Genomic DNA, 23,767 nt, shown 5'->3' on the forward strand with positions numbered 1-23,767 from the left:
TAATAAGTCCTCCTATTTTTTTAGTTTCTGAAACTGGCTAAGTTGCTCCCCGCTTTAGGGCTTTGGTGATGCCATGGTAACAATCTCTCTCTCTTTTTTTTAAGAGGGGAGGGGCAGAAAGAGAGGATGAGAGAGAGAGAGAGAATCTTAATTAGGCTCCATGCCAAGTGCAGAGCCCGATGCAGGGCTTGACTTCACAACCTGTGAGATCATGACCCAAGCTGAAATCAAGAGTCAGACACTTATCCAACTGAGCCATCCAGGCTCCCCCATGGTGACATTCTCTTAACCCGGGGAGAGCTTCTTTTCCTTCTTGCTTAACTGGACCTTCTCTTACCGACCCCCAAGCCTGGGATGAAGCATCAACGCCCCAAAGACCCCACTGTGTCCCAGCAACCTAAGGTATCATCTACATCCTTTTTTTTCTCACCACGCTTGGCTTTCATAAGACTTATGTTCCTTCTAAGTTATTCACATTGGTCACTTCTGTTTCTCCCTCATTGATTGGACAGCCAGCTTCAGGAAAACATTCTATTCTCACTGCCTGGCACAGTGACCGTCGTTGGTGTTCTAATATTTGTTAGATATATACCTTTTTAACTCACATACAATCTCTCCCCCACCCTCAGGAAACCATCAGCTCCTTTACTTTCCCCTTTCTTCCCTTCAGAATTGAGAATTCTTTGCTTCAAACACTGGAAGGCAGCACCCAAAGAAGTGGATTTAACACATTTTCCTAGGTAAGACGCCCAGGGTTCCTCAGTGGGGTCACTTTGGGCAGTTTGGATAGAACAACTATTTATTGTAGGGGCCCATCCCATGACTTGTATCTGTTTAATGTCCCTGGTCCCTATATGTCAGTAGTATTTCCAAATCATTGAGGGATTCTAAAATACAGCAACATATTCACATTTCCAAATGCCCCATAGCTGGTGGTACAGCCCTAGTTGAAAACCACAGAAACTTTTAACCTTGGACACTTCTTAAGTGTAATAAGCATTTAAGAAGAGATAATTATCTAAAACTCAGAAGTTAAGTCAGTTCCCATCCCCATTACCTTGGTCCCAATACACCATTCTTGTCAAGACTGCTGATATTCAAAAGCAAAAGAAAAGGGAGAAAATGTTTGTGTGTGTGTTGATGTTAAGAATCAGCTAAGTACTGCTAAAACAAATCTTGATGCACAGTTCCTATTTTCTTTTGCAGGGGAGATAGACTCCATGAGGCATCAAAAGTAGAAAAGGTGGGAAGTACTGGAAGGATTTTTTGGCACTGGGCTCAGATTCTAAAAGGGGATTAATCCCAGATTCACTCTTTCCAAGGAGAATCAAGAGCGAAAGCCCACGGGCACATACATCTGATAGAGGTCAATTCTGAGAGGACTCCTTGGGGTCATGGTAGCAGAGCATATAAACTTCATATTATCCTGCTGCCCTGAGCCATCAGAAATGGAGAAAGATTGATAGATACTTTCAGGGCTACTGATCAATATTTAGCTCATTATGGTTATCTGTGATTATAACAAGTATATTCACTGGTGTGAGACATTTTAGTGACTTGAAAAGAATTAACAAATGTACTTGGTCCGCTCATGAGCTCACATAGCAATACAAAATGCAGCCTACCAGGCTGCAAGGCTGGTAGTAACCCAGATAAGGGTTATCTTCACCTATATTCAGACTGAGGCCTGCCTTTGCCTTTTTGCCACTGGTAATGGAAAAAAAAAACCAAAAACAAACAAACAAGGACAGCTGAGCTTAGCATATATTCAATTTTCATTTATGTATATATATATATTTTTTATAAAAGATTTATCGATTTGAGAGAGAGCACAGGGGGAGGGGCAGAGGGGGAGAGAGTCCCAAGGAGACTCGGCAATAAGCGTGGAGCCTGAAGTTGGCTCTGTTCCAGGACCCTGAGATCATGACCTGAGCTGAAACCGAGTCAGTCGTTTAACTTACTGATCCACCCAGGTGCCCCTATAATATATTCTTAAAAATCTTGTTTGCTACCCAGACTGCAGAGAAATTGTTCTTGGAACAAGGCTGCAGTAGTTTAGGATTTGGTGTTGGATGAATCAAAATCTATTTCCTGCTTTTCTTCCAAGTGCTGCACGACTTTTGGACAAATGACTTGCCCTTCCCAATTCTCAGATTCAGTAACATGGAGATAACATCAAGTCACTGGGCTGTCGTGGGGATTAGAGCAGCTCATACACACAACACTTCACGGCACACACTGAACCATGAGGAACACGAGAGGTAAAGGGCTTGAGCAGAAAGATGAGTATATCCATGTATGTGTTAAACAGATTTTTCTCTTTCGAGATGAACTGCAGCTCCATGCCTTATGAGGTAACAGGGGATGAAGAATGACTTGCCTTATTAACATGCATGAATGGGAACCTCCTGTGAAGAGCTCCAAGTTAGCGGTACTCAGAGGGTGGTCCAGATACTCTTACGACCGTGAGCATTGAGTCATGCATGGAATTGTTGAATCAATACATTGTACACCTGAAACAGCACACCGTATGTTAACTATACTTCAATGAGAAACATGGGGAGTTAAGAAACTGTTAGTGGAATGTAAATTGAGGTAAAAAAGTAAGAGTCTGTGTTTAGAATCTGTGATTGTGACTCAACAGAGTAGTTTTATGCCCTGTGAATCTAATGAGCAGGAATGTATATTTTTGTACCCATTTGTTTTTTTCCACTTCCCTAGGAATTCATTTTTTTAAATTAACTTGTTTTCCTTAGTAATTCATCTTTGTCTTCACAAAACTAAAGGCCCACAATAGTTGAAAATTTAAAAAACTTGTCTCTCACCACTGATCCTGTGAAAATTACTCTAGAAAAGAATTCAAACTCTTCTGTCCTGAAGAAAGTCATTATTCCACTTCTGAATGCTCTGAAGGACTAACATTTGAAGGAACTCTTAGTCTGAACCTTTGTTCCTAAGAACAGGCCAAACTAATAGTTTGAAACAATTCTGGAATCTTTATTACTTGTAACATTAAGCTTATATGAGTACAAGAAAGAATTTTGAAGAATTTTCTCAAATATAGGAAAAAATATGAACAGCAAGGAAGGTGAGGCAATTAAAAAAAAATCCACCTTGTAAAATATACATCTTTATGAGGTAGATCAATATATATTGATACAGAGAGGTCCATGATATGCTAGGTGAAAAAAACAAGTTGTAAACTGTCCTTGCAATATGATGCTGAATTTTTAAAACATTACTGTATGCATAGAAGAAAATGTGAACTAATAGAAAATAAATGAACAATTCTTACATCTGGTAACATTAGGCTTCCAGGGCATAATTATGTTCTTATGTTATTTATTTGCTTTGTGTTTGAATTTAAAATTTTTTTAATTTAAAATTTTTATCAGGAAAATATGACATCTTGTAATAAGAAACAGATCAATGGGTTATGTTGAATAATTTACCTTTGCCATGCTTTGGTTATTAATAAACACACCAAACATGTGGTAGAGAGAGGTTTTCCTAAAAAGGGGAAAAAAAAAATCAAACAGCAGGCCCACTGTGCTTCCATTTCTGTACCTTCTTTAACCATTTGGGAGCCAAGTTCCATGCATTCTTTCAAAGTGTACTTGCAATTCTGAGCATTCCCTTTCTTAAACAGAAGAAGGTTATTTCCATCTGAGATACTTGCACAGAAATATTAAGGTCTTCCTACATTTCATTTCCCATTCCCTTTCCCCATTGTGCAGGATAAATAGATGTCAGATGAAACATTTTCTTGAATTTAGAAGACCTGTTGGCAAGTCGGCAAAACTAGGATGGATGACTTGTTACAAATAAACAACATTCGCACGATTAGGAAGCCTAAAAATTCACATCTGTCATCCTCAGTGAGGCAATAAACTACCGTATTTCATCAATTCTAAGACAACTTTATTGTAAGACACAGTATTATTTTATGTAGCACTAAGAAAAAAACACTGCCAGTTCATTGAGAGCATGCCATCCATCAAAAGATGCATCCTGATTTCAAAGATGTAAATATGAAAAAATGTGCATCTTGGCATCAATAAAATATGCTAATATATAACTAAAAATCCGCAATCTTGTCCAACATGATTACTTGAAGTAGAGCACTTTAAACTGCTTTGTCTGAACCCTGAATGTAATGGAAGAATACGTAAACATTTTCAGTAGCACACCTCAGTTTATTGACCTATGTAAAAAAATAATAGGTCTTAAAAAGTCAGAACAGTAAAAGAATATGCAAAAGGGTATTTCTGTTTCTAGAAGGCTATACAAGTATGCAAAAAGGAATAACTTACTATTTTTTGCATGTCTTCTTTTTTGTTCCAAATTTTTCTCCCAAACTTCATATTTAATGATACAAATGACTAAGGACCAGTTTAACAAAGCATTTTTATGTATATATTACATGCTTTGGAATATAGATAGAAAATGTTCCAAAAAAGTTGTTCAGAAACTTCTCTATTCACAATATGAACATGAAACCTGTATAAAAGGGGGGAAGGGAGCACCTTTTATGGAATATTGAAGCAGAGTGAAGATGACAAAAAAGAGCAATCTGGAATATGGAAATATTTGTTCTTTTTTTTTTTTTTTAAAAACAATACAGTAAACCATAGCTAATTAGTTCTTCCGAGTAAAGTATGAGGTAGTTTTAGCCTCATAATTAAATCTACTGCAGCTTGGAGTTTTTTTTGTTTTTGTCTTTGTTTTTTTGTTTTGTTTTTTAATGATTAATCTTGTTTTTTGTCATTTGGTGACTTAGAACCCCCGTGGAATCTGGACAATATGCTTACTTTTCTAATGTTCACCATTTTAAGGCACGCAATTCATTGAAAATGCTGTGGCTTTTGTTTTTCCATTTTGTTTTGTTTTGGGTTCTTTCTGTATGATCTTAAAATACTTTTTTGAACTCTTGGTTAGAAAAACTTTCCATATCAGGTCTGCCATTTGAAATGGCAGGCAAATTGGAGAGTTACCAGCCTGAATAATCACCCATCAGGCAATTGGTGTAGAAAGAAAAAAAGGAGCCCAATAATATTGTACCTTAGAACATTCTCCAAGCAGAGTTTGTCAATTATTCAGTGGGCTGCTTTGTTTTCCCCAATCTGCTACCATAAAGTTATATTACAGGATGCTAAGTCTTTCCAGAACCCATTTTACGGTGCTTATGAAAACCATCACTCTTTATGATATCCTAAAAACATTTACACTCATTCAGAACTTCATGAAAATCCAGCTTCTCTTCAAGTAATTTTCCAATACTGTCTAAATTGTTCATGTCTGGGTAGAGATAGCAAGTTATTCTTCACCGGCTCACAAACCCAAACTTTCTGAAGGTGATTAATGACTAAGGAGTTTCTGCTTTCCCTTTCCTCATCATTCTGGATTGTGCTCTGAAATTTCCCGTCCTTCTTTCCTGTTGGGGACCCTGAACGCACTTTTCACAGTTTTGCGGTTTGCCTTCAACAACTTTTATTCCCTTAAAAAGTGCTTGCTACTGATAAAGGCTGAGGCCTTTCGTGGCCACGGCTCCACCTTGCTCTGTCACGTGAGTGCCCGGGGTCAGAAAGGCAAGTCGTTCAGGGTCTCTCCAAACTTGGATGCCTTTAGCTTTCTAACGCCGGATAGCTTTCTGGGAAGACGAACACATTTTGCAAGGCACACTAGTGTGAGAATGCAGTGTTTGGTCAAGAGGTCCAACTGCAGTTCAGACTAATGTTCCAGGCTTTGAATCTTCATGCCAAAAGAGCTTCTGCTCCCTGCTCTCCAGGCTGTCTTCCAACCGGCTTCCATCTGTGCTGTCCAGTTGACTGATCTCTGGGTACTGTCTATTAAAGGAAACCAGGAGAGTTATTACTTGTGGTCATTTTTATTACCAGAGTACAAAGATGACGCTACTCAAAGAATTAGTAGAAAGCACTGTCAAGGCAAAGGATGATGGTGTGTTCTTTCACTATCCTACTGGCGAACTGTCAAAAAGGCCCATGCAAGGTGTACTTAATTCTCTCGGGAGATATTCCTTTGTCTCACTTATATTTACCATTGATTAGGATCCAGATTGTGGTAAGTTACATGTTAACTTGTAGGGTTTTTGTCTGGAAGAAATACAAATAACTTTGGTCTACTATAAAAAGACTATGGTTATAGTTTTATTGCCCTGTAGGCCATTAACTGGTTTTTTAATCTTATTTAGTAATCTTATTCCAGCCTTTTATCTTTCAGTGTGTTGAATTCAGTCTTTTGAATTCTCTTGGAAGCAGCTTTACCATTCTGTTACATTAATGAGTTAAACAAATCTTTGACACATGCCCATTTTCTCTTTGTGTGAGAGTCATATTTTTAACTTTTTATTTTATTTTATTTTATTTTTTAAAAGATTTATTTATTTGAGAGAGAGAATGAGATAGAGAGAGCATGAGAAGGGGGAGGGTCAGAGGGTGAAGCAGACTCCCTTGCTGAGCAGGGAGCCCGATGCGGGACTCAATCCCGGGACTCCAGGATCATGACCTGAGCCGAAGGCAGTCGCTTAACCAACTGAGCCACTCAGGCGCCCCTATTTTTAACTTTTTAAAAAGTATTTTTGACAGCCACATTTTAAGTATTCTTCAAATTAAGGGAATAGACTAGATGCTTTCCTCAGGGACAAAGGAATATATTTAGTGGCAGGCAGGGGCACCCAGGAACACATCTTACATCCCTAGGGTCTATGGGTCGAACATCAATTGGAAACAACACCACATTCAAAAATCATAGGCATACTTGGATGATATATCCAAAGGAAGGCATCCTATAACACAAAACATTCCAATAGGCAAAACCTCATTCCTGCAACAGTCATTTAGAATAGGTTAGATAGTTAGTAGGTTTCTTTTTATTTTACATTTCTTTAGTCAAGATGGTTAAAAAGGCACTGGAAGGAGAGCTGCGGAAAGAAATACTATGTAAAACCAGGTATTTAGTGTTTTCATCTACTATAAACACAGTCAGATTTCCATAGCTTCACACATCAGCCAGAACAAGCAAAAGTCCTGCTACAAGGCAAGATGCAGCAGACGGATCTGAGGGCTGTACTTACTACAGCTGGCTACACTGAGCAAAAGAGAACTGAAAACTGATCTCATTTCGGGAGACACAACCATTCTCCGTGACAGAAGCCCTGGGTGTTGCCTGGTAGAGGTAGTTAGATAAGGAAGAGAATGCAAAATGGAAAACAGGAAGGCAAGGGGGAAAAAGTTATTTGAAAACACAGTTTGCAGCATACAGAGCCAAGAATCTGACTGCATTATATACTAGGGAGCATAAGAGACATTGACATTTATGATTTTAGAAAGTCTATGCCACTGACAATTATACCACAGCATACTTGGAAACAAATTTTTATTGGTAAAAATGTGTAGCTTTCTGTAAATGTTAAGAGCCAGACACTTGGGGGGAAAGGATCTTGAAATACTATGTACTTCATTTGTTTAAAAAATTACTCAAATCTTGAACTTCAGGGCAGATCTAAAGGTTTTCTTTTTATCTTTATCTTGAAACCTAATTTCTCTCTTATTTTAAAAATTATGTTTTCATCAAAAATAACATAATTTTACACCAAATTTCTAAAACTTAATGGATGGCTGTTATGATACTTGCTTTGTTAGTAGGTCAAGTTAAGTTGATCACTCTGAGGTATAATAAAAAAAAAATCCTAAATAGACAAACAGATGGAAATAAGCACACCCGTACCTCTGTTGCTGGGAGGGTAAATTGGCAAATCTTTCTGGAAAGCAAGGGCTTAAAAAAATTCACTTTTCAATGTAATCCATTAATTCTACTTATTGGAATGTATCCTAAGGCAATAATCTGGAATTCAGACAAATATTTTGCACAAAGACATTAACAGCAGCATTACAATAAAAAAGAGAGAGAAAAATCTAAAAACCATTCAAATTCAAAATATGGGAACTGTTAAATAAAGTATGGTATATTTATTGAGTGGAATATCATGTGGATCACATAAAATAAGGTTTAACGGTTTTTAAAAATATGGGAACATGTTTATATTGTGATATTAAGTAAAACACTGGGATGCAGAAATTCATAGATAATGAAAGGTGTAAAACTGCACATAAGGGTATCATTACCACCATGTTAAAAATGGACACTGGAAAATGGGAAATGTGTCAAAATGCTAATAGCTACCATCTCTAGATGGTAGAATTATGGGTAAATGATTTCCTACTTATTTATCCCTTTATTATTTTCCTAATTTTCCACAATGAGCTCATACGATGTGCGTGTGAGCACACACAATAGGGATCTTTAAATAGTTTCTAATTTCCTGTAGATTACCCCACCTCTGACATCAGACTCCACGTCAGGCCATCTTGGGCTGGCTCTCTGAGACAGACAGGCACACTTGGTAAAAACAGACTTTCTCTAAAAATGTTTAGTACTTCCTGAGTCCAGTGAAAGTAGTGTTAAAGGATTTTCAAACTGTTTCATGTGCTTTTATATTATTTCTCATGCAGTCCATGAAAAGGAAAGTAAAAGTGTACAAGTGGGGAAAACTATATGCAAATGAATTATACAAAACGATGAGAACTGACTTAAAGTGCAGCTCCAATTTTGGGCCAAAGCCATTATAGTTCTTGCTCCTAACTCATTTGCAAGCATTATTTACAGAAACCCAAGCTATTTGAAGTCCCCTGAGGTATATTTTCACTAAAATCCTATTTTGAGCACACCCTTTGTTGAGTTGAGACAATCGGCCTAACAGTTCAAGCCAAGAAAAACTCTCCTTGAACAAGGAGAAGAAAAATAAGGCTTTGGGGTTGAATACCTCCAATTCGTTTGTAACACTGAGTACTTTATTAAGAAATTATGATTTCACTCATATGTGGAATTTTAGAAACAAAACAGATGAACAATGGAAGGGAAAAAAAGAGAGAAAGGCAAACCAGAAGAGACTCTTAACTATAGAGAACAAACTGAGGGTTGATGGAGGTTAATCAACTAGAACTGAAATAAAAAATTGAAGTAGAAAAAAGGAAAGATATTTAATCTCTCAAACTCACCAGGCTAGACACTTTGATAAGTTATTGTCTGTGTAAGTCTCCCTATGCCTGAAGCAATTTGACCTAGAGCAAAAATTAAATAAAAACAAACAGAAAATGCTCTATTTCTTGGCGCGATGGGTGTGAATGATATCCTGTGAAAAGTGAGGGAGAAATGACCTCTTCATAACTTAACTCCTCTTGGAGAAACTCCTCTCCTCTTGCATATACAAAGAAGTAATGCGGAGTTAGCCATCTTTTTTAAAAAATCACATTTTAACAAACTGTTCTTGTATGTTTCCTCCAAATGTTTACAAAGAACCACGATTACAAATAGGGCAACTGACTGTGTTTGTAGCTTCTTAAGGAACACAGGGTCAGACACAAAAAGCTGGCAAATGTTCATTGAAATCAAGCCCACCAACTGCCTACGAGGAATTCTGATGTGAAGAGCCTTTTCTGGAGTAGAGATATTTTTCCTCCAAGGTTCCAGGAGAGTCTTAAATGGATGTATCAGTAATACCGTTTAAAGTACTGCAATTAAAAAAAACCCGTCAGACACAGAATTTAAGACCTTGCAGAAGACGAGGAACAGAGTCAAATTCGAACAATCTAGGTTAGGAGTCAACAAACCTTTTCTTAAAAAGGCCAGATATTTTTGGCTTTGTTGGCCATGAGGGCTCTGTCGCTACTCCACTCTGCCCTCACGGTGCAAAAACAGCCATAGATAAAATGTACGTGAATGAACATGGCTGTTTTCCCATAAAACTTAATTTACAAAAACAGGTGGCAGCTGGTTTGGGCCCCACAGGCTATAGTCTGATAATCCTTGAGCAGTCATAAAAAAAAAAAAAGAAAAAAGAAAAAAGAAAAAAAATGAATTCCTCAATTGTTTTGACCAGGAACAGGCTACTAGAATTTTGGAGCATTGCCTTCTCACCTGCCTGGGGAGGGCAAAGGATTATAGATGTTGCCGTAGCAGCTGGTGTAGGAAGAATGTGCCGGGGTCTCGTAGTCAGATAGCCCTACAGCTATCTGGGTCCTCCAATTTCCAGAAGCGTTTGTAGAAGATACTAGAAGTAAAAATGGAAAGAGACAAAATTAGTGGGAATATTCAAAGCAAAGACTGTTTAGGCCATTTAGATGTACATTATAATCATCTATGTGCAGAGATTAAGAGCCAGTGTTTATAATCAACAGAGTTCCTAATCCAATTTAGTCACTGGCCATGTGACCTCGGGCAAATAGTTTACTCTCTTCAAGTCTCAGTTTCTTCACCTGTAAAGTGGGGATAACAATGCAGATATATCCTGTATAGGGATGATACCAGGATTGAATAAGGTTATATATGAGAATGTCTAGCACTGTGCTTGCTATAGAGTAAGCACTCCCAAAATGGTAACTATTGATATTATTAATGGGAATAAAGTTAATTGAAAGGCATAAAAAATAACCTAAAAGACAAGTAGGAAAAACATTCTCATATATGGAGAGAGTCTTTCCATTCTGGCTATGGTGGCTGGATAGATAAGGCTTTATTTGTAAAGATAAGATGACCCAGTTTGAGTTTTTTGGAGGCCTTTGGAGGAAAAGCACTCCGTAAGTTGCCCTGTTGGGTCACGACTTGCTCCTCGGCCCAAGGCAATGCCAGCCACTAGCAGGATCGACGCATACTTTTTGCCTTAAAAGAAAAAGTGTGTGTGTGGGAAGGGGCGGGGAGGGTAACTAGTATAGGAGGGAATATGTTCTACTGAGGGACTGAACTGGAACAAGACAAGGGCACCATTTGGGAGCAAAGCCCAGTGAATGTCTCATCGTAGGGTGTTTGTTGTCCTCTCTCTAAAACCAGTCCTGCTCCATGCCCAGGATGCACAAGGTGACCACAACGCCAAGCTGGTGGTCCAAGGCCAGGACCGCTCATGGATACTTCCAGCTCCCCTCCATTTCCTGTTCTTGGCAGCCACCTTCCTTGTCTTCTTTCTCACACCCACAAAGCCCTGGTGTCCAGTGTAGGGTGGACGCCTTTCAAAACTCATCTGTGGCCCTGGATGCCATGAGGTTTTGACTCAAAGATGTAATTCTCTCACTTCGAGTTTCTAAGAATGTTTCGTAACTCTGAGTCAGGGGCTGGAAAGCTCGGTGGTTAAGGTGTCAAGCACTTCCTAGCTCTGGGACTTGGCCAGGGTCACTTCAACTCTCTAAACCAGAACTGCCTCCGCTGCAAGACGAGGATAGTAATAATAGACCTAACAACAGCGCTCACGGTACCCAACTGTTTGCATACAGTAGGTGGGATGGTGCACACGAAGCACCGAGCATGTGGCATGGCCCAGGGGAAGCTGCCAAGAGATGGTGGCTGTCATTACTACTAAAACGGAGTCACCAAGAGAGTCTTCAGATGACTAGAACGAGCTACGAAACCCCTGACTACTTTAGCAAATAACAGGAAACTCTCCATGATGCATGCCTGTTGTAATACATTTTTGCAGCTATAAAATGTAGACAGGAATGAGATCTAATTCCATCCCTTTAATTCTTTAACATGAATGGAATGCCTTTGGTCTGTGGGGCCAAATCCTATGGCTACAAGCCAGGCTCCTACTGGGTGTGAATCGAGAAGCACTCACTCCATTCTTACCTTTGCCTCAGGGACCGAGCCAACCAGCAGTAATGCTGTGGTTTCGGAGGGATGCCTGCTCCTTTCCAGCCCCCCTGCTTAAAACGGCATCAACTCCAGCCCTGGGCCCTGATGACAATCCATATGCATCTCAGCCCTCCTTGTTTATTCTTTCTTTCTAACACCTTCTCCATGTTTGTTTTTGGAAAGATTCTCATGCAGTGCCCTGAACGTTAGGGGGAAGAAAGGCGTTCTCTAGAGATGAGCCATAAATTACCAGGAGTAAGAACAGGAGCCTTTTTGTATGGTAGATGTGATAATAAATGGGAAAGCCCTAGCGGAAGTCCAAAGTCCTACACAAACCATAAGAGACCGTACACCCAAATAAAAAAAAAAAAAAATAGAAATCTCCATGGAAATGTCTCTGGTCAACAAACTTAGAATACTTTTAAAGGCACAGTTTTCACCAACTATTACTCGGTGATTCAGGAATCCCTGTGCTGTGTCCTACTAAGGGGTCATGCCTGAAAGAGGGGCAAGAACATAGGACCTCAGGTTTCCACGTAGTTCAAGAACTCATTCGTTTTAGAGCCTCGAAATTGCTTAATTTGCATACATTCCTCTGGCTGCTGACTAGACCGTGAGCTCCTCAAGGCCAAAACTGGGTCAACCCTGGCTCCTCAGCTTCCGGGACACGCCTGCTTGTTTGTTGAATCAACGTAACCAGAGACAGATAGTCCTCTTTCCCCTCATTTCTCTACTCAGCGAGGGGTAAGCAGTAAGTACTCCATGGATTTTAGTGGAGTGAGGGGCCCAAGTCAATGCATGAGGGAACATCTCTAACCAAAATTATCTTTGAAAATCCCTTACATCAACCCTAAAGCAGAGTATATGTGATTACTGAATTGAGTCAAGGCACGCGAAGCACGTAGAACAGTGCCAGGAACAGGGCTTACAAATTACTGGCTCCCATCAGAATTACTAAGATCCTCACACAGCTACCCGAACATTCAAAACAAACTGCCTTTAGAGGATCAAGTTCCTGCTGGTGAGCAGGGAAGGATGCAAAATCCTAATGTTTTCTGCTTACCTGATGGATTCACTCTATTTTTTTTTTAAACATATCAAACATCAGTGACCTGAACACTTTAATGACATGGGGAAAAGATAGAATATTTGAAAGCCCCTAACACAGGGCAGCATAGAATAGGTGCTCAATGAATGCTTGTTGGATTGGAATCTACGATTTGCTCCACTGGACTCCTGTGGACTGTGTTCTTTGGAAAGCCGAAGAGAAAGAACTATGTTTCAGTTGGCAATTCTTACTGTGGCCCCACGGAATGGCTACCAGTGTCATGACCTTGGGTACTGGCCCTGTGATCCCTGAGGGGAGTGGTTTGGGGGGAGGGTGGGCGGGGGACAGGAGGTAAATTTGATCTGGGGATCAAGTGAGTAGGCAGTATTCTTACCGGAAGAGTAGGACGATGTTCGGCTGCTGGGAGAGCAGGGTACTTGCAGTCCTGCAAACCCCAGGCACCTCTGCGATCCCCTGTCTGAGTCAAAGCTAGTCTGTGGGCTGTGCCCCTGATCCTTCTGCCCAGAGGCCCGCTGGTACCAGCCACGCAGGTGCTCTGCAACTAAGGCCTTGTGGATGTTTTTGGTGATGTGCTCTGACTTGGCAGCAGCCTTCCTGGGCAGCCGGAGAGTTGCATATGGGTTGTGGGGCACCCGGTCGACCTCATCTTCATGAAAGGACCTGCTATAGTCCCTTTGGCGCTCGTAGCCGTAGTGGGCTGAGGCCCGGTAGGAAGGATTGACACTGTACTGTCCCTCCGTGTCGTTCTCATAGACGTAGCCGCCACTGTAATAAAGATCGCACTCGGGATAGGGTGTGTACCCAGCAATATAGTAACTAGAAGAAGGTTGTTCCTGGCTCTTTGTGTAGACACCATTCCTCAAACTATCCTTTTGTGCTAGGTTGGGCATGCTTCCTGAATTTGAAGTCGAAACACTCTGTTTCTTGGACCTTCTCCGGCCCCTCGCACGAGTGTCCAGAGTCTGGGTAGTGTAATATGGGCCGGCGACGGGTGTCACGCAGCAATACTCTGTGCTTGACTGGCTGGTGTAGGAAGACCCGTCATCCAGGATTTCTGTACTACTGCTTCTTTGGGATTTGGAGAGGGAGAAAAATGGCTTATCGTTGTCCATCTCAGACAGCAGGTGGGACTGAGATTCAAGGCTTCCACTGCGCTGGCGACAGTGCTGGGCTGAAGATTCGGGTCTGCAGAAGGAGAGAGGCCAATTTAACAGAGGTAGAAACAGAGTAGTAATAGGTAGTAACAGAGGTAGAAACAAAGTAACAGAGGAAGAAAGAAGGAAGGACCGAAATTTTACAAAATGAACATGGCGTTGAAGGATCTAATCACCCCTGAACTGCCATAAGACTCAAGGTTTCCAAAGCTGACTGCACAAGAGAATCCATTTTTCACACAATCCCTTGGTTCCCACACAGGTTCACTGTGTCCTGGTCCAAATGAGAAAAGAACCAAGTTCTAACAACCATGGGATCCCAAGCCTCACTCGAGAGGAGGGAAGATATAAACTGATGATGCACAAGTTGCATCAAAGCCTAAAAAGAAAGCCCAACGCATCTTTGGAGGTTCCTCTCTTCCAACAAGGATAGCAGGAGATGCAGACTAGGGTGGAGGGAGCACCGCACGGGGGAGAGCCTGGCTCTGATGCCAGACATATCTGGGGGAGTCATGGCTCTGCCATCTCCCAGCTGTGCGAGCTTGGGTAAGACATTTAACCTCTTGCAATCCTCATCTGTAAAATGAGGAGAGAAAACAGGATCTGAGATCTACAGTTCGGCTTGTTGTGTGGACTGAATAATATCAGGCATATAGGGATGCCTGGGTGGCTCAATCAGTTAAGCCTCTGCCTTCGGCTCAGGTCATGATCCCAGGGTCCTGGGATCGAGCCCTGCATCAGGCTCCTTGCTCAGGGGGGAGCCTGCTTCTCCCTCTGCCTGCCGCTCCCCCTGCTTGTGTTTTCTCTCTCTCTCTGAGAAATAAATAAAATCTTAAAAAAATAAAAAAAATATCAGGCATATAAAAGAGCTAGCAAAACCTCCCCTAAAGACGTCAAAGCATTGCTCGAGTCATTATCTTCATCCTCACCACTAAATAACAAACGGTGATGTCTGGTTGGGAAAATTAAGGCGCGCGCGCACACACACACAAATCTCCTATCTCGAAGCATATTTTTCAATACATTTTCTTTGCCAATGTCGTTGACCCATTAAGTAGAAAATGTAGATTTGTAACACAGTCCTGCTGAATCAAGTGCCTTAAAATGATTAAGATGCACAACAAAGGAAAGCAAAACCAACAGTGGCAAAGTCATTGGAACGAAGCGCTCTTACTCCAAGTGGCTGGTGCTATAGGCGTTCCGGGTCAGAACTGGGGTGGTGGGCATACTCCGTCCGCCCAGGGGCCGCTGCTCCAGGGTTTTGTAAGGGCTGCCGTGTGTCGACAGCATTTCCCTGTGATGGGGAAAAGAAGAAGTCGGGAGATGATGAGCCTCCTGACATCTCTGGCAAACTCGTCATCAGCCAATCTGAAACTTACTGGAAGCTGAAGGAAAGGAGCACTGGAGAAAACAGGGCAGAGTGCCTTTGTGCTTTAGTATCCTTGATCTCTCTGAGTCATACGGATGAAGGAAAAAAATTAAAGTTTTTTAAAAAAAGAGTATATTGAATAAAAGAGATCAAAAGCAACTAGAGCAGGGGCAGCAAAGCCTTTTTCTGTAAAGAGTCTAATAGTTAATATTTTTGGCTTTGCAGGCCAGATGTCCCAGTCCTTACTGCTCTACTGTGCCCTTGAAGGACAAAAGCAGTGTAGACAACATGTAAGTGAATGGGGGTGGCTATGAGCTAATAGAGATTGACTGTGGATACCGAAAGTCAAGTATCATATAATTTTCACTTCCCCAAATACTATTGCTTTTGATTTCCCCTCCAACTGTTTAAACATAAGAAAAACCGTTCTTAGCTCGTGGGCCATATAAAAATATAAAATAAGTCGCAGGATGGATCTGGCCAATGGGCTATTGTCTGCAGGCCCATGGACTAGAAGGCAACATCTTTAAATCACTTTGTTTGCTACCCAGCACAGTGAGAACACACTCTGAAGTTAATTTTTTAATTAAATGTGACTTTGATTACATTTTTACTTATTACAAAAGCACGTCAAGTTCATTGCAGAAAATTCTGAAAATACAGATAAAAAAGAAAAATTTAAATATCTATAATCAGAAGCCTCGGATATAGCCAGATATTTTTACTAGGCATACTTACAGGCATTTACAGTTTTTAACAACAAAAAAATATTATCTTACCCTATATTCTCCTTCAAAACCCACATTAAAAAAACTGTATCTAATGTTTTGTGTTGGTTAATATTCATTCACAATGTTATTTTAATGACAGTATAACATTCCACTGTAAGGATTTATAATTTATTTAAACAATTCACTAGTTGAGCATTTGGGTTGTTTTCAATTTGTCACTAGTGTAAACAATAATGTGATGAGCATCCTGTACTTAATTAATTCAATAGGAAAAGTTCCTCTAAGTGAAATTGTTGGCTCAAAGAGCAAACCCATCTTAAGCTATTAAGGAAGTAGGTATAGTAATTTTTAAGATAATGATTTCTGGTTATAATTTTTCCTTTTACTGCAATAGCTTTGTTTTCCCTAATATAATAAATATACTTGTCCAGGGCTGTCCAACGATGGAAATGTGTTATATCTATGCCAGTATTATAGACATTAGCCCATATGTGCGCCCATCAGCACTTGAAATGTGGCTAGCATGACTGAGAAAGTGAATTTTTAATTTTATTTACTTTTAATTGAACTGGCCAGCACAGCTCTAGACACTTGGATTTCTATTGTTTAAGGCAACAGTTCTAAATGCTATTCTAACAGAGGGGCCTGATATGGTCTTCGACAAAGGAGAAATATAATAAGGTGTTGTTTTCATAAGCGAAGAATTATTTAATCTAAATAATCTTCCTTTATTTTAAGACTAATTTCCAACACCTTTGTTGAGATGCAGTGTGACATATTGGTTAAAAGGTTCAAATCCTGATTCCAACATTTACATGAACCCAACAGGTTATTCAAGCTTTCTGGTCCTCAGTCTACTTATCTGTAAATGGTAATGACAGTTGTCATAACCACCAGGATTGTGGTACAGATTAAATTCATTAATACATATTAAAACACTTTGAACAGTGTCTGATACACAGTAGGAGTTCCATAAATGTTCACTTCATTTTATTATTATTATGACAATGGCTGTATTTTTTTTGATATTTACATGCCGTTTTTTTCCTGAAATCATGGCATTGTTTACTTGAACATCCTGATTAGGCAGAGTAAACATTTGGTAATCCTATCTTGGGTCCTATTTTTCTTTCTTTCTTTTTTTTTTTTTTTAGTAGTATTGATCCATGCAGCCAAATTCTGAGAATCACTGGTCTGTCATCTTTTTAAAATCTGGTGTTATTGCCCAGATAATATTTACCTGAGACATTTGAGAAAAAAGTCATATTGTCTATTTTACAGATTAAAGATGAGTTGAAGTCTCATTTCTATTTTAAAGATCAGAAGTCATTTCTGTCACTTACACCGATAGAGTGGTATTTAATGTCAGTTTCCTGAGAGCATGGGTTCTGAAACTGAACTTAGGACATTATATCCAAATCCAGATTATAAATAATGCCCCTGGAACCTAACATAAATCCAGCAGACTTTAAAATATAGGAAACTGTCAAATGCTTTGAAAAGATCTCTTAGAAACACTTGCACTTGCTGTCAACAACAAATAACGGGGTTAGTTTCTATGCTTTGTTTTGCAAGATAACCCCTTCCGAAAGGATAAATAGGGTAAAGCCAAAAAGGGTCAACTATTTTGGAGGAAAGGTGCCATGGCTGTGAGGCATCTGCCTTACTAATGCTGTGACTTCTCACCTGGACTGCCTGGTCTCCACAAACTGTTCATTGACGGACGACTTTCTGAAATGGATTTGCTCAATCCCGAGAGACTTGGGGGGAAGAATTCTTGGAGAATGAGGTACTGAACTTGGTCGCTGCCCGGCAAGAGTGAAGGTGTCATTAGCTATAATAAGTGAATGAATGAATAAGTAAGTAGGTAAATAAATAAGGCAATAAATACCTTGCCAGCCCTCCAAAAACAAAATCAGAAGAGCTGATGTTTTTAGAAGTGTATTACTTTCAGGAAATTTATTTTTATACTCTATACACTAAAAAACGGAAATCACTGAATACAGTTGACCCTTGAACAACACAGGTTTGAACTGCATGGATGCACTTATACACGGATTATTTTTTTTTCTGATAAATATAGTACAGTATAGTAAATGCATTTTCTCTTCCTTATGATTTTCTTAATAACATTTTCTTTTCTCTAGTTTACTTGACTGTAAGAGTACAGTATAAAATACATTTAACATACAAACGTGTTTATTGTTTAAATTAATAAGGCTTCTGCCAGCAGTAGGCTGTTAGTAGTTAAGTTTTGGAGTAGTCAGAAGTTATACTTGCATTTTCAACCACGGGGGGTATGGCCACACATAACCCCCACATAGTTCAAGGGTCACCTGTTCTCTTGTGGGCCTGATCCAACTTTTGCCACTTTAGTAGGTACCACTCTGAGCAAAGAAAGCATTCTGGTAGAATGGGTGATACTATAGCTTTTCTAGAGTTATATTAAAGAAAAACCCCAGTGTGTATAGGGCCAAAAGGAAGCCGGCCTGTAAAGTTGGTATGGATCACTTTTGTTCACCTTTCAAGTTCTTACACCTCTTTGGTTGACCAGAGGCTCATCCTATCATTGAAAGTGATATAACTGATTTATGCTAAGTCATTAGAGACTTGTTATGTCTCCTGCTGACATTTGCATTTTCAAAGAGGAATGGCAAGCGTGACCCAACTTCAGCTCAAAGGAAGAATTTTGGAATGGTGGAGTTTCATGCACCATCAAACTTGGGGTGGGGATGGGGGAGATTAATCTGTATGGGTTAGTGGCGTCCCAGAATTCTTTAAATCATATGCGCCTGGGTGGCTCAGTCGTTAGGCGTCTGCCTTCGGCTCGGGTCGTGGTCCCAGAGTCCTGGGATCGAGCCCCGCATTGGGTTCCCTGCTCCGCAGGGAGTCTGCTTCTCCCTCTCCCACTCCCCCTGCTTGTGTTCCCTCTCTCGCTCGCTCTCTGTCAAATAAATAAATAAAAATCTTTAAAAAAAATCGTATCAGACAGATAGTCACTCCTGTGCTTAAGCACCAGGGATTCCAAGGAAGTATTCTACCACTCGATATGAAATCCATTCCATCATAAAATGTGTTGAACAAACATAGGCCATCCCAACAGATATGGCGTTCCTCTATGAAGCCAATACAATGACATGAAACCCAATTTCTTCCTAAGGAAAATAAACTCCTAGCTATCCAGAATACAGGGATAATCAAAGTCTACACTATATTTTCCAGTTTGAGATTAGACTCTAAATATATAGGAAGTCACCGTTGGGAAAAGCTGAGTGAAAGACTCTAAATTATCTATGCAACTCCCTGTGAACCTGTAATTACTTCAAGAGAAAACATTAAAAAAAAAAAATCCTACACGGGGGTGCCTGGCTGGTTCAGTCAGTAAAGCATGCAACTTTTGATCTCAGGGTCATGAGTTCAAGCCCCACATTGGGTGTGGAGCCTACTTAAAAGTGAAAAAAAAATAATAGTAAGTAAAAATGCTAATAAAAAAATTCTATAGAGCCTCACAAACCCTTACTGAAGGACTGGCTTAGTTGTATATAGTATTATGATTTCCTAAGTTCAAGTGATTTGTATGGTACTGTATTTAATGCTGAGTTAGCCTCGGTAGAAATTAATCATAATCTCCCTTTCCCAACCATTCTGCATAAATGTAAGTTAGTTCATTCTACTTTTCCCAAAAGAATAAAACATAGGCTTTACTTGAAGAAACTGTCTTAATATTTCAGAATATATAACATTTTAAAATGAAAAAGAAGAGCTACTCACAATCATCATAGGTGGTAGTGTCAGACAAGGAGCTGCTCTCTGATGGGATTATGTCTTCTGTGAATAAAAATAAGTGCCTTTAGAAGAACAGGGCATTTATACATCTACGGTGAATTTAATAAAGCAATTCTTAATAGAGTCCATCTTATTTTTATTTAGTAAACATAACTAATTACAGTGCATTAAGAATAATTAATGATTATAAGAATGGAATCACTTACTAGTAAAGATATAAACATCTTAGAAATTGTACAAATATGACACTGGACTATTTCTTAAAATGGAACAGATTTAGGGGCTCCTCGGTGGCTCAATCACCATCTGAGTCTTGATTTTGGCTCAGGTCATGATCCCAGGGTCGTGAGATCAAGCCCCATATCAGGCTCCGCTCTCAGCACAGAGTCTGCTTGAGATTCTCTCTCCCTCTCTCTCTCTGCCCCTCCCCCCACTGATGCACTCTCTAAATACATACATACATACATACATAAATAAATAAAATCTTTAAGAAAAATGGGACCGATTTCAAGGCAGTTTTTGTTTTCAATCTAGCTTCTACATGGGATGAAAATTTTACCTTATACATTGAGGGCTTACACCCAACAAACTGGAAAGAAAAATCATGCCTTTCACGTGAAAAATGCTAAATGTTATGCAAAATACACCTGAACCCTCACTTGAAAATCTGCTGTTAGTATAAATTATTTTTTGACCCCTCCCTGAAGAAGAGGGCCTTTTCTTAATAGGTAAACACTTTGTGGTGCATGAGCTTTTCAATTAGACCCAGGTTTCTCACGTGGCACTACTGGCATTTTGGACTGGATAATTCTTTGCTGGGGGGAGCTGTCCTTTGCATTGTAGGATCTCCAGCCTCCGCCCACTGTCTAAGAGAAGCACCGCCACGCCCAGTTTTGGCAACCAAAAATGTCTGTACACATTGCCAAATATTCCCTGGGGTGCAAAACTGCTCCTGGCTGAGAACCACTGAATTAGACAGACCTGGGTTCCCATCTTGGTTTTGACACTTACTGGCTGTGAGACCTTGGGCAAATGACTTAATCCCTCTTACCATCACTTGGCTCAACTAAAATGGGAATAAGAATAGTATGTAGTATGCAGTGCTAAGGTGAACGGTAATTAAAATAATGGATGTAAAGCCCTTAGCCCAGCTCCTTGTACAGGACGAACGCTCAATAAATATTAGCTACAGTTTTGCTTTTATTACCTAGACACAGCTTCCTGGTGGTTGGAAATACCCATAATGCTCCTAAATATTACTGCTGCTCATCAGATGTTAAAACAAGAGTCATCTCAGATGTGCTGATCTGCCTTGGCAAATCATTCCACACACAGGGTCAAGTCCTGGCAAGGTTACAGGCAAATACAGCACCTTAGTGTAGGCTTCCATGCCATTATGAAGGGAATCTCTCCCATCTGATCTCAAATGTTAATCTCCATCAGAGCCGGGCAGACTATCTCTTAATTGGACACACAGTAGCGTTTGAAGGCAAGGTGCCAGTGTAGTCAGCTGTCAGGCACACTTAAAAAAAATCTACCCAATATATGCTCAACCATTGGCACCATCTGCTGCCCAAATGTCACTCATTGTAAAGGAGATCACTCAAATCTTGCACAGTTTGGGGATGAATGGGCCACAACAAATGGTTATGAAAGTTAAGTACACTGCTAATCACCCATCTCTGTAGGTCCAGAATGTAACCACCTCCAAAGCCAACTGGATTTCTCATTCAGAGTCAAAGCCATCCTAAATTCTCCAGCTGTAGCTGACGAACACTTGTGTGTTGATGTCTGTGCATTCACTTTCCAAAAGCCGTATCTCTGCTTTATAAACCATACCGCCCTAAACCCGAGAATACGCGAAACCTAGTCACCACATTTCATCCAATCTGACATATATAATTATTTTATGTTTCAGTAAAACAAGAGAAAGTATTGCCAATTGTAACTGTAGTACACCATCTAGTATAAAAATTATTCAAATTTCACAGATGTTTAAATGTGAAAAAAAATAGTCTTGGAATCAAAGAAATATAATCATATTTCAACCAACAATCAAGGCTGAAAACCATGCTGTTAAAGTAAGGCCAACTGGACTTACTACCTGAACGAGATTTTCAGTGTATTTTTTTCCCGAATATGAAAATTGTTAAGTATACAATGTTGAGAATTTTTGAAAATACAGAAAGTATTAAAAGAAAAAATAGTTACTTGAAATTCCACAACTACTAGTATTTTGAAATATTTCCCAACCAGCTGTTGTATGTAGATATTTATACGATGTCAGGATCATGTTGTGGTTATGATTTAATACCCTGCTTTCTGCATTTCATGTTATATCACAAGCATTTGTCCACAGCTTTAAATAGCCTCCACAATGACAGGATGGTAAGAGCTCTTTTCACAAATGTTAGATAGGTCCTTAAAAAAATGTATGTCCCTGCATGAAAAACCTTTGGGAAATGACTGCGTAGGCCTAGCTCTCTCACCACTCTGTGCTATCAACTCTATTTCCTGTAGTGATGTCAGGCTAGTTAAAAGGGGATTATGAACCAATATTGCTATGAATGCTCCTTCATCCCGAAAATGAAAGCAATGCAATAGTATAGTATTACAAAAGTGAGAATGTCACTGAAAACCATGTTTACACACTTGCAAGACTGACATCCCAAACCATTTTTAACCCTAAGAAACTTACTTTTAAACCTGTTCTTTCTTTTATCTCTCACCAAATGAACTAACTTGGAAATGCTACATACCATCACAAACACTGACTATGTGACTGGAAAAACCTTACTGATTACGAACCTGGTAAAATAACGGTTGCTTTCTGGCTGGGTTTCTTTCCACATCTGATTCGGTATTCATTTATCGCATTTTCAATCTCCTGAAGCTTTTTCACTGCATCTGTGTAATCTTGCTTTCGTTTTTTCTTCACGGTTTTATAAAGGTCTGGCTCGTTGGCAAGTTTCTTTGCAGCTTCAACCAGCTTTTGCTGTATTAGAAAATTGCTCTCCAGTTCTTGCAAAGCAGGATCCTGCATTTATACAATGATACTGGTTCTTGTACATTCTCAGTTCAGATGCTCTCTGAGAATAAAACCTTCCTAAGTTTACTGCATAGGTATTTTCAAACACTTTTCTAGAAGTCAAGACCTCCCTCATCCATTTACTTACACTCCTCACTACTCCGACTTTTTTCCTTTTAAAGAAGGGAATGGTCTTTCATTCATGTAGTTGGTTGGGTGAAGATTATATTTTTCAAGGAGAGATTCTTAACCCAAGATTCACAGACACAGAAGGTTATATTTACATACATAGCTTTAGAAACAGATACATTTGGGTTTGATTTCTCTTTCTGGTGGTTCCTGCTTCGTGACCCTGGAAACACTGCTAATGTTGCATGTTATTTTCATTCTGCATCTCCATTTCAAATGAGAGAACATCTACCTTGTTTTTAAAAATATGGCAAGGATTAAATGAGATTGTGTGTGTTCATTGCTTAGCCCAGGACTGGGTATACTCAATAAATTGCTGAGCTCAGGGGCGCCTGGGTGACTCAGTGGGTTCAAAGTCCACCTCTCGATTTCGGCTCAGGTCATAGTCTCAGGGTCATGGGATGGAGCCGTGTCGGGCTCCATGCTCAGCAGGGAATCTGTATGAGATTCTCTCCCTGTCCCTCTGCCCCTCGCCCTGCTCGTGCTCTCTCTAAAAGAAATAAACACATCTTTTTAAAAACTTGCAAAGCTCACTCTATTATGGATGGAAACTGCTATCATTTTCTACAGCCAAATGGCTAAATTTGGGCAAGAAACAGGAGTAGGGCCCTACGATCTGATGACATGTAAATAAGAAAGTACACTCTATATTGGAACTTTATTATACCTGAATGCTGCACATGTATTATGTCACTTAAACTACTCCTCTTATCCGTTAGCGGGAAGAACGAGGATTACCCC

General features: G+C 39.8%; 1 protein-coding gene across 5 annotated transcripts in view; it reads right to left on the reverse strand.

The window, feature by feature from the left end:
* Positions 1–4,175: 4,175 nt before the first annotated feature.
* FRMD4B (FERM domain containing 4B) overlaps positions 4,176–23,767 on the reverse strand; it is a 319,908-nt gene continuing 300,316 nt past the window's right edge. For all 5 annotated transcript variants that reach the window (XM_027585166.2, XM_027585168.2, XM_027585165.2 and 2 more), the window contains 7 exons: positions 22,618–22,846; positions 19,795–19,851; positions 17,710–17,857; positions 15,098–15,217; positions 13,143–13,954; positions 9,997–10,129; positions 4,176–5,846 (listed from right to left, as the gene is read on the reverse strand). In XM_027585166.2, the coding sequence (XP_027440967.2) occupies positions 5,726–5,846; positions 9,997–10,129; positions 13,143–13,954; positions 15,098–15,217; positions 17,710–17,857; positions 19,795–19,851; positions 22,618–22,846 (1,620 nt within the window). In that variant the 3' untranslated portion in view covers positions 4,176–5,725. The remainder of the gene's footprint in view (positions 5,847–9,996; positions 10,130–13,142; positions 13,955–15,097; positions 15,218–17,709; positions 17,858–19,794; positions 19,852–22,617; positions 22,847–23,767) is intronic.

Source organism: Zalophus californianus, chromosome 1 (assembly GCF_009762305.2).
Source record: "Zalophus californianus isolate mZalCal1 chromosome 1, mZalCal1.pri.v2, whole genome shotgun sequence".
In the NCBI taxonomy this organism is placed as follows: Eukaryota; Metazoa; Chordata; class Mammalia; order Carnivora; family Otariidae; genus Zalophus; species Zalophus californianus.